This window comes from Terrapene carolina, unplaced genomic scaffold (genome assembly GCF_002925995.2).
Source record: "Terrapene carolina triunguis isolate 2854851 unplaced genomic scaffold, T_m_triunguis-2.0 Scaffold35022, whole genome shotgun sequence".
Lineage (NCBI taxonomy): Eukaryota > Metazoa > Chordata > Testudines > Emydidae > Terrapene > Terrapene triunguis.
In genome coordinates, this window is record NW_020699373.1 from 1541385 (window position 1) to 1553724 (window position 12340).

The 12340-nt window shown below is 37.5% G+C and overlaps 1 protein-coding gene across 1 annotated transcript in view; it reads right to left on the bottom strand.

Moving 5' to 3' along the window:
* LOC112116425 (lysine-specific demethylase 4C) overlaps positions 1–12340 on the bottom strand; it is a 438460-nt gene that overhangs the window by 33693 nt on the left and 392427 nt on the right. Inside the window, exon 23 of the mRNA XM_026646385.1 lies at positions 2445–2615. Coding sequence (XP_026502170.1) covers positions 2445–2615 — 171 coding nt within the window. The remainder of the gene's footprint in view (positions 1–2444; positions 2616–12340) is intronic.

Consider the following 12340-nt stretch of genomic DNA (forward strand, 5'->3'; position numbering starts at 1 on the left):
TTTTTTTTTTGCAGGGAGTGGGGATCCTAAACAGCCTATTTAACCGGCAGATCTCATCTCCTTTGGGATATGGAGCACCAGACAGTACAATTCGCCAGCTCTTTTCTACCATTCTTCACTGAGCTATGAGGAGATCCTTACCTGCTGCCTGTGTGGGATAAAAAGTTGCACCTACATCTTTTGCACACTAGCACAGCAGAGGGTAGGACTGAGCCCCCAGTTTAGCAAATGCACCGAGGCTTACGAATTTGCAATTTAATTAGTTTAGAGACGGTATAACTGAAGAGTCATTTGTTTGTGACAGTCTTACAAGGTTGAAACCAGAGGTCCCACATGTGCAGTAAAAAAAAGAGTAAGTAAAAAGCATGTCCTAATATATTTAGCAAATGCTAATGCAAAGCAAAGAAAAATATACAGGTGATGGGATCGATGGATTCCGTGCCTTGGCAACTGTTGAATATCTAGAGCTAGAGAAGAGAGAGTTTTAGAGATGAGGCTCCCCATCTTCCTCCTTACAAATAAATTACTGTGCCCAAACACTGAAATGGTGGCCTGCCTTGCATAAACACAATTGTGAGTTGAACTGAAATTGCGCTGTGGACTCAAAACATACTACAAAAGCAGAAAGCTCCTGCTATCTTTGTGAGCGAGCTGAAAAGTGAAAACAGATTAGAGAAATAAGTTTCTCAATAGGCAGTAACATTGCTTTCACACCAGATTTGATGAATAAGTCCTCCCAGCGGCACTAACACCTGATATGCACATTGCATGGATTAGCAAGTTTTAGGCCAGGCAGAAGAAAAAATATTCTTTCCTCCCAGTTACTGCTACAGGTATATTATCTAATGAAAACACAACAAGATTTCTCTAAGGAATGTGAAATTTGTTTGGTATTTCCATCAAACAATTATATGTTGTTCATCTAGTATCTGAGAAGCACTGAGGCATATCCAGACCTGATTACATTCCTTCTTAGCTTCAGAACAAGCTATCCCAGTAGGGTGGTGAGCAGTTTCTCATCTCTCCCTTTGATGCAGGTGCACACAAAAGAGAGGTTTGTGATAACAATACAGACACATTTTCTTAGTATCTTGATGATCCTAAATCGAAACGCCCTGGATCATTACTGGAGTCTTTCAGAATATTTCAAATTAAGGGGTAAATTTTCAACGCGATGTAACAGGGATTTAGCTGCATGACTTCCATTAACACCAGTGGGAGGTGAACAGCTAACTCCCCACTCACTGCTTCAAAAATGTACCCCTTTAAATGTCATATTTCCAAAATACATTAGACTTTTCAATAACTAAACAGTTGCCAAGAAAAACAGTATTATTTCCATTGACAGTATTTGACAGATAACTGCTTCCAGAGCCAAGCTGGTTTGAGGAAAACATTAAAGCTCCCAAACATTTTTATAGGACAGGAAGGCCGAGTATTCTGGGGGGTGCAGCTTCTTGAACCACAACATTCTAACGCTTATGTTAGTGTCTTACGCTATCCTACCTCCCTGCAGCCAGCAGAGAACACAGCTAAGGGAAAGGGGATGTGCATCCTGGCAAACCCTGGTTGCTCTAACAGACCCTGGGGGTTGTTGACAAGAGGTGCACGTTATAACACTTATACCAACAAATCAGCACAGCACAGAGAAGCCTCAGGATTAGAGGAGCACAAAGGTGGCTTGACTGAAGCCAAGAATCAGGGCCAAAAAGTACAAAGTGGGTGTAAAATGGTACCAAATCAAATGGTAATCGTTTGCACCCACTCTGCACTTTTGTAAATGATTATACAAGGTGCAAGGCAGTGGCGAATGTAATCCAGAATATCCAAGAAAAATGTGCATGTTCCCCAAATAAGCACCTCAGGTGTTCAGTAACATTCCTGAAAAACATGGAGGTTTAAGTGCATAGGGGAAAATCAAAATCTGCATTGCTTTCAGAACTAAACTACATATTCTTTTCCCTGTTGATTTTTATCATTAATAATGTAATCTTACAAACTAAACATCAAAAGATGTAAACAAGTTGTCAGAACAGATTCCTGAGAGCCATTCTTCCCATTACATATTTGAAAACAGGATTTTTCAATTCAGCAAGGAATGTTATTGTATTATCTCTCAGAGACAGATCAGAATATGTGGAATTCCCATTCTAATATCCTTTATTAAACACATATTTCTTATTTAATTAAAAGACTTTGTTAGATTAGTTTTGATTAATTTGGTCAAATGGTGGATACTAATTAGAACAACCGAGGTTGGGAAGCCCATTAGAAAATGATAATTCTCTACAGTGAAAACAACAAACATGAACTGAATATTAAGTCAGTTATCTCCTTTAAAGGTGAAAGGAAATATTCCCAAAGATTCAGTCTGTTTAGCTATGGGTGTTATACTCCTATTATCAAAAAAGAACAAAAAGAGCAAGTATCTTAAAAATACTTACTACAATATCTTCAGGGAAAGTGTCCCGACTGAAGGAGCCATCATCAAACATGACTTCATAGAAGACTTGAGATGTCACTCCTATCACTCTGCAACTATAATATCGTGTGTTCCTGTGTTTTGTGATGACAGTCTGCCCCACTGTGATGGCCTTCTCACATGCTTTGGTTCTCTTGAAAGCAAGAATTTAAGAAACAGTCATTAAAAATAGTCACCACTTAGTTTATCAGAACCATGTCACATGATAAAGTAGTGAAGTGATCAATCATGGATCTCAATTTAGCGAGAAATCTTGAAATGCAAAATCTTTCCTTACTACAACAATCAAACTTTCTGTGAAGCATACACATTTACATTTTATTAGAAAAAGAATTACAGCCACACAAGATTACAGCACATAACTAAAAATATATCTACTATTATGGTATTTTGGCTCATCTTACAAAACAGGAGAATAATTTAAGCATAACAATTCTGGGACCATTCAGAAATTTTGTTTGCCACTATCTTAAAGCCTTCTTATATCCAGCACCAGTAGACATCATACATGGTAGACCAAACTTATACTGTAGAATTTTACTGAAAGGCACAAGCTTTGGATTCATGTTTGGATTTTCATAATGATGTACTTAATATTTTGCTCACTGGGATGACATCAACCGATATACATCTCGTTTTTGTGAAAGTGGTCAACAGTGATACAACAGGATGCTTCAGTAACTCAGAAACAATACCATGCAGAACATTCACTTTAAAACTGCAGATGGTATTGTGCAGTTATAATGATTGTTTATTTTATCACTCACCTTTATGATGTAGCAGGTCAGTCATAATCATTGTTTATTTTCATGTTTCCTCTCTAACTTCCCTAAAATCAGCTATCACCTTCAGAAGTGTAGCCAGGATATACTCTATGGTCAAATTATGCAAAGATTCTACCTCAACAACTATGGGTGTTATACTCCTATTATCCAAAAAAACAAAAAGAAAAAACCACAACCCAATCCCATAACTCAGCAAATGCTCAGAGATGTACATGAGGCAGAAAATTGCGCACACCACTTCTCAACTAATGCATCCCAGTGTGCCTCCCACTTGCACAGTGAGCGTCACCATCTGGAGAAGTAAAATCAAGAGTTTCTCATCCTAATAAGACATCCTATGGCTGTTCACTAGCTGTAAATCATTTCATATTGGTTGCTGTGTTTGTGTGGTAAACTGTACTGTGTCTCAGGCAACAGCTGGGCATCTGAACTTTTCTGACAACAGGAGATTCTAAAAAGCACGGCATGATTCAAATAGCATATCATATTAGTGAAAATGTTTTGAATTAGAAATATTTACTTAACCAGCTTGAAATAGTGTATGACATATACTAAATTAATTACCCAATTTCCTACCACTTTTTCAACTGTCTGTAACCTTTCAAGCAGCAAAGTTCTTCAATAAATGTAATAATCTGAAAAGAAAGTACCTGTGAAAGTCTGCAAACTGATGTGACTATAGAATTGTCAGCATTATTCTTAGAAGCTGTGTTATGGTCAGTGCCCATGCTCTTTGTTAGATTTTTACATTTTATTTTCAAGTAATTCCCGCAACTTTTTTTAAACAAACTTGGGCCAAATTTTGAAATACTTCTGCTTTGTAATTTTTGGCACAAAACCACTTTCTTGCACCACATTACAGAATTTACACATCTCAAACTTTTGTGTTTCTAAAAACTGAGGGCAAAGCAAGTACAAATGTGTTGTGTGCATCTGAAGTCTATCACCAGAAAATGATAGACTTCAGATGCACAAAACACATTTTCTGGTGCTAGCGCACTAAGTTTGTGTTTGCAAGTGATTTCTCTGAGTAAAATTGTGTTCATGAAAACAGAGGATTGGACTGAGGCCTACTGATGAAGTTATACCCAATTACATTTCTATAGCATTTTCAAGATTACCTGGAAATAATCTTTCTTTCATAATTATATATTATTTAATGGCTGTTTACCTGTTTAAACAGCCATTACTAGTTCTGTATATAACAATATCATTAAGCCTAAACACAAAATGGTGAAATGAGCCAAGAACTAGTTTACCACTGTTATCACTGGTAAAAGGTTCACAAAATAAACTCCACAACTCAATCCCCCTACCTCCAGGCAGAAAACCAAGTAAATGAACAAAAAACTCAAACCATAGAAAACCCTACTGCATCCCAGCTCAAGGGGATGGAGTTTGGCTTTCAGTATGCTATGTTGGTAGGATTCTTGATTTATTTTGCAGAAAAACATATTGACAAGCACACTGTATAATTGATTGCCTGTCCCAGAAAACATTTCCTGTCAGAAAAGCCTAAGAACTTATTGACGTTAAGAATGTCATTTTTGATCAGAAAGGACAGTTGTTATGCAAGGGGCTCTATCAGATTAAAGAAACAGCTGTGGTATCTTTCAGATTATGGTGCAAATTGTGGTTCAGAAAGTGTGATTTTTCTTCAACATAACCCAAGGCAAGGATGAACTAAGATAGCAGTAGAAACAGAGAAAATCGAACACACACACACACACACACACACACACAAAGCCATCTTGGCCTTCCATATGTAAACTTGAAAAAATGGGAAACATTATGGTAGAAGTCCTTGCTCTTTATTTGTGTGACTGGTGTATTGCTAGCAAACCAGATGCCATCTTATGCCAAGGTCCCCATGCGTTGGATACTGAAAACACATAGCTGGAATCAGTTTGGTCCACCTGTGTGTTAGTACTGGTAAAATCATTAGAGTTATAAAAATGTGCTTAGTGTTTCTGCTTTATTGAACACTTGTAAATTGCTACTTGGATTAATATCACTTATAACATCTGTATCATATTGTAAGGTATTATTTGAGCACTTGCACTATAAGTCTCTGTAACTGTGTAAATCACCAGACAGGAGAGAAGCATTAGCTAGTGTGAAATACTAGTCTCCAACAGGTGTTATGTCCTGCCCGACATAAAAGGCACAGAAACACAAGATGAAGTATTGTGGAACATCAGAGGGCAAAAGACTTTGTTGATTGTTTTCTCCCCCATCATGAAGAGAAGATGTGCAAGTGAGTTCCTTCCATCAGCTGAGTTTGCAACTCTAAGCAGAAGTGGGGAAGGAATAAAAAGCCCTAACAAGGAGGAACTGTATCTTTATGCTGCTTGGACTCTGAGGAGCAAGGATTACTAAGCATAAGCAAAAGATCCCCAGTGCTTAGCCTGGTTAGTCCTGAAGGACATATTGAGCTTGCTTATCATAGAAGCTTCTGTTCCTTTTTGAAATTTAAGATTGAAACTCATTTGTGTGTAGTGTTGTCTTTCGTGTGAAATCTAAGATGCAATGGACCTGGGGTAAGTGACTGATCCTTGTGACTGAGAGTAATCTGAATATTCCTGTGATCTTCAGTGTACGGTGGATTTACCTGGGAGGCAAGACAGATCGGAGTACCCAAGGGACTGTCTGTAATTTCATGTTAAGGCTGTTTTAGTTTCTGATGAGTTTACACTTGATAATTGATAGGTGAAATCTACGGATAGAACTCTCAACAATTTGGGGTTTGTGCCCTGTTTCCTAACAGTTTGCCCTGAGGTTGGTACCCACACCCTTCAGTCACTGCAGGACAGCTTGACAACTAGCCAAGAAACACTTGGTCTAAAAAGTTCCCGATCATATTTATAGTAGAGGATCATCAAAGCTCTAAGATGTATTTGGTTTCATATGGAAACCTAAGTTTTATTCCACCATGCCAATTTTACCCCTAGAGCTATAGTCCTGATGTGAAAGCGATATTTGAACAGTATGCCTGTTCAGGATTTTTTTCCCTTTGGTCTCTGTGTCTCCCCCAAGGCATGCCCCTCGACCACCAGAGTGCCAGGGGGCCAGGGGCAGGCAGCACAGAGTTGGCTACATTGGCTTTTTGTCAACCAGGGATTCTTCTACACAAAGAAAATCCCCAGCTCTCCTGTTACAGGAGCTCTCCATTACATTTGTGCTGCAGGAGCATCACAAGAGACACAGAATAGAGGATCACTTATGGTGGAGCTGTTACTAAGTTTGTATTCTGTTTTGCACTTCAAGTGGGAGTTCAACTTGTTCGTTTTATAGGAAAAATATAGTGTATATGCTGTAAATTTTAGCACGTAATGTCTGAGCAAAACCTGAATTTTCTGGGGAGTTTGAAAAAAATCAGTTAATTAATTTTAAAGTTCTAATCAATTAAAAATTGCATCCCTCACCGAAAAAAAGTTCAGTGTCTATCTCCCTGATTTTTTGGGTTCTCCTAGCTGAAACCCTAGGAGATAAGGAGAGTTTAGTGGGCTCTCTGGAGTTATGTATTTATTTTGTTAATTAACAAAAATAATTAAAAAATGTTACAGTTCTTTGTCATAAACGAATCCTTAAGTGCGGCACTTAGCTAATGGAGAACAAAAGCTTGGATGACTAAGATCTTCTATAAGTAGTAGCTGCTGGTTCGTGAAAACCCAAGAGCTCTTTGAGACTGTTTCATGAAGAAGAGTATCTTCAGCATAGGAACAGCTACTGTTCTGAGAACCCTAGTCTTCATGACACTGGCCAACCAGCTCAGGAGCTCCTGGTTTTCATGATAGCAACAGATGCTAATGTTGAAGATCCTGTTTTTCATGAAGATGGTCAGCCAGTGCAGGATCATATGTGATTTTGCAGAACGGATAGCAGGAAAAGTCTGGTCTGTTTGCAGTGGTGGGGAATTTGGGTGAAGAGGTGCTAGAAGACTGACTTCTACAATTGGTAGGAAAATGTTTTTCCCCACAACATTTTTGACAAAAAAAAAATCATTTTTCAAAAGTTTTTCTATAACATTTTTAAAGTTTTTCATCCAAACATTGAAAAACAAAATGTTATGGGTTTTGGTAACTGAAAACCACAAGTTTTTGCTAAAAACTGAAACATTTTCAATCAAAAATCGAAACATTTCAGCCAGTCAGGTAAAAATCTTTTGGCTTTACTGAAAACTGTTGCTCAAATGGATGAAATTTTTTGTTGTTGAAAACAGAACCAGTTTTTCTATTTACCACTCCCCTAATTTTGTAAAAATCAACATTTCCCACAGAAATTTCCATTTTGACAAAAAAGCCATTTATCATTAAAAAAAAATGAGAACGAAAAATTTCTGCTTAGGTCTACTAGTATCTTTATAAGGGCAGGAAGGTTGTGGTGTGTCGTCTGAGGTGTCTGGTGGTTGTTCTAGTGGTCAGGTGCGTGTCTCTGGATGGAGGAGTAGAGGGTATGTACTGTTAGATGCTTTTCATTTCCTTGCTTTCGTGGTTTTGGATTAGATATGTTATAGTACAGAGCAATCTTAAACCCACAACAGTGTGTGTAAGGTATGTACATAAAGGTTTTTTTCTGGGCAACCATATACATACGTGAGGCTCCCTATCCCCTTTTCTCTATTCTTGCACATCCACAGAAGGACCAGGAGCAATCACAACAACATAAAAATTCACATATGGTTCACTACTGCAGCTGTATACTAAACTTCCCTTCCCGCCTCCTCATTTTTATGGCCTGATCCTACATTCCAAGCCCACTTAACAGTCATTGATTTCAAGGGGATCTTTAGTTATGCAAGGTATGGAGATCTAGCCACAATGACTAGCTCTCCTTAGAGCATGAGCTATAGGATTCTGTTGTCTGAAACTAATGCACCCCTTTCAGGAGTCTGATTTGTCTTGCGTACCCCAATTTTCACCTCACTTAAAAACTACTTGTTTACAAAATCAGGCATAAAAATACAAAAGTGTCACAGCACACTGTTACTGAAAAATTGCCGACTTTCTCATTTTTACCATATAATTATAAAATACATTGATTGGAGTATAAATATTGTACTTACATTTCAGTGTGATACTTGAGCCTGTTTTTCACTTGTGAGCCTTGTCTGAAGCCAGAGTTTGAGGCAGTGGGGCTGAAGTCTGAGCCCCACCGCCCAGAGCTGAAGCATGTAACTTAGCTTCACTGGGTTCCCTGTGGTGCAGGGCCCCGGGCAATTGCCTTGCTTGCCACCCCTAATGCCAGCCCTGCACTTGCAACCCCTCTAAACCCATCCTGTGACTCCCCGCCCCCCCCCGAGGGTCGCAACCCCCAGGCTGAGAAACACTGATCTGGATGAGTTGAGTATCTGGATGAATTGAGTTGAGACCTCTGCCTACCCCCAGAAGTACATGTACTTCTGGCTGAGAACCATGGTCTTAAATTAATCCAAAAATGTTGGTTATCTTTATTTAAAACATATTAATCGCTGAGGTCCAAAAAGGAATAGCTACTATTTTCCAGTTTGTCCCTCAAAAATATTGCCCCCTGATCCTTATAAGGGTCTTTATTCTAATCCAAATTCCTAAAAGAATCTTAACAGGAAAAATGAGTCAGTTGAGGCTTTTCTCCTTTTATATATGCACATAAATAATATAAAAGATTACTAAGTCAATTGTTTAGTCATCTAAACATTCATAACCGTGATGAGAACTGCCTATGCAACAATATTTTCAAATTTACATATGCAAAATAATACATTGTTTCTATGAAAAAATATGAAACAACCATTTTTGCACACAAAATTTACTTTACTGCAAGCAAACCAGTATTTGTGTGTGCAGAATGGGTGACAGTATAGATGTGTATTCCTTTAGGCATGCAATTACCCAGTCTACATGATGAAATGCCTGCTTGCACACCTAAAGGGAGCATCCATACATTTTGGCAGGCACAGTATTAGCGCTCATATTTGAAAATTTGGCCCACAAAGAGAAAGATTTTGAAAATGCAGCACGACATTTAAAAGTCCAAATTCAATTTATTTTTACTACATTTTGAAACACTATATAGGTACTGGTATTACTTCCCCACCTACCTTCTCCATCTCTATTTAGCATAAAATACAAGCCAAATTTGCCAATGGTTGATATTAAAACTGTAACCTAGGAAGAAATAACCACGACGATTCAGAAAGGCTGTGACCCCAGGTCAGAAAGGTTTATGAGACTACTGTGATAAATAATCTAAACATAATTTGTTGGAGACTAACTATACTGCTAAATAATTCAGGCTCAAAACAAAATGTCAGCATTGCAGTGGGCGGAGACTCGATAACTCAGGTTAAGGGATATATTAAAATTATGCAGTAAAGTAAAAGTAAGTAAGTAAGTAAGTAAGTGTGTGTGTGTGTGTGTGTGTGTGTGTGTGTGTGTGTGTGGGAGGGAATAGGCTTTTGGTCAAGCAATCTCCCTGATTTACATAGCTTAAAATTACATATTGCAATTTATATATTACAATACTATCTTAGATAATTGTCACACACCCCTCCTCCAACCTAAATAAAAAATGAACTCTTATTTTTCTTTCAACCTTGACCTAGGTAATAACAAATAACTCTCATAATGCATTTTGGGACAACTTTATTAAGATAACACCAGCTAATTATTGTTTTGCTTTCTCCATGAGCAGGGATAGTGGCATCTTGCCATATGTGTGGTTTATTGAATAGCTGAATATCTGTACAGATTTGCTCTGACATATTCTATTTTTTAATCTCTATTCTATTCTCTTTAAAATTGCAAAACTAGTTTAAAAAGTCAGTGCTCATTGTTTAATTATTTTGCTTTCAAACAATACAATGTAAGTTAAAGTGATGGACAAACAAGAAAGGTTCATTACAAACAGAGAAGTGCTGGTGTGCCAAATGGCAAAAGGCAGTATAATCTCCGCATGAAAGAATAGCTAACAGAAAGGATAAAGGTCTAATAAGAAAATTAATGGTGAACAAACTTCTGAAAGTTTGGAGATTTGATTAGATTAATTATCCAAAAGGTAGGGCATTAAATCAAAGCATATACAAACGCATGTCAACCTCCTTTGTCTCAAAATCATGTTAAAATTACAGAAGGAAAGGCTCTCATAGTATTTCTGATATCTCCAAGATTTTGTCCAATAAAGCACACACAAGAATAGCCTATCTTTCCCTCGTGGTTTTTTGGTTCTGGCCACAAAAAATAAGCCAATCAACCCAAACTCCTCCTGTAAAGGTATATTGTTGGCTCTGAGTTTTGGGAGAGGCTGGATTGATTTTTATTTTTATCCAAGCCAGTCTGACCATGCATCCCATACACATCACAAGTGGTTGTGCAAGATGCTGTTTTTCAATGTCATTTTTATTTTTCCTTTAATAACACCAAATATAGATCAAGAAAATCATTGGGGGAAAAATGAAGGATTTTTGTGGGAGTCCATTTTATCATAATAGTGTTGTATCAGACTAACATTTGTTTTGGCTTCTAGAGCACAAAATAATTATCATTTAACAATTGTTTACAGCGCCCCAGTTTAAATGTATGTCAATAAAGTATACTGATAAATTGCAGATGTAATATACTGTGCATATTAGACAGACAGACAGAAAATGTGAATGCTTCATGTTCCACCTTACTTTACTAACAATTTACAGGCATTATTATTATTAGCCTTATTAATAAATATTTATATTATGGAAGCAGGGATAAGACCCAGGTCAGGATGGGGGCTCGTTGTGCTGGGTGCTGTACAAACATAGAAAAAGATAATCCCTGCCCTGACAGGCTTACAGTCTAGAGGGAAAAAAGGCATAAGAGAATGATGTGCTTTGTTAGTGTGGCTGGTTACTCTGGATGCCTCAGTAACAGAAAGGCACAGACAAATTAGATGGAGTTCAGAAAAAAACAAAATATGAGTAAGGAGCAGCAAGGGTTGGCTTAGAAAAAGTAAGTATGAAAGCACCAAACAATTGAAGCTGCCAAAAAAAGGAGACCTCAGCCAGGGCAAAAACTGGAGGGCCATTCAATTGCCATCTATCCCAAGCAGGGCCGGATTAATTCTCCTGTGGGCCCGGGGTTGTGTGGTGTTGAAAATGTTATTACAATCTAAAGCAAACAAAATCTTACTCTTCAACTTCCTGCACACCCTTCCGCTTTGAGGTCAAGTATTCTCGGTCAACGTCTCAAAACACAAAATAAACAGGTTATATAGATTTATCATTGCTATCAATGACACATTTACGTTCATAGTAAATGTAAGGAGGGAGGGCTGCAAAAAATTTGACTTTGAATGAGGGGTCACCAACATGAAAAGTCTGAAAAACACTGGATTAAATGATCAAATGGGTGTTTTCCATGCAAAGATTCTATTATGTATTTCTTCTGACTGAACAATGTTAAGGAATAATTCAAATATAATTTAAAAAGATACAGAATGGTTAAGCATATCCCACTAGAAGTGACAGAAATAAAGTGGAACAAAATGCATTAAGATCTACAAGACCGTTAATGACAACATTGTGTATGGAGTGTACATCACAGCTAACATTAAAAGGCTCTTTCTCAGCGTTGATGGGAACGTCTGGCATTGTAATAAAGAACATGGAGTTTTACTCATACTTTGTATAACTATTGTCAGTCAGTACTGAAATTTTGAAAGGACATTTGCAAGGTTTTATTGGGAATGCTGAATAAGTATGTTATATGTGCAATATTTTTATATTGGATATTCATAATATTTAATCTGGGTTTTTGTAATAAATGCAGGTATTTGTACTACCCTGAACATTAAAAAAAGGAGACTGTATTGATTTATTGTGGTGGTGAAGCCATACATACTGTAATGGTCCTAATGGAAAAGTATGTCAGGCCTATCAACCACTGTTTGAGTAGGAACATCTCTCCAAGCTCCAGACATAAGGAGAAACTGTCAAAATATAATGACCTGCTGTATATGAAAAGAATATAGACGGAGCAATCTTTTAAACATAACCCGCTTCCTTCATTTTCCCTAGACAGCTAAGTAAATTCCTGCCTTAATTACACTTTTAAAATGCAAA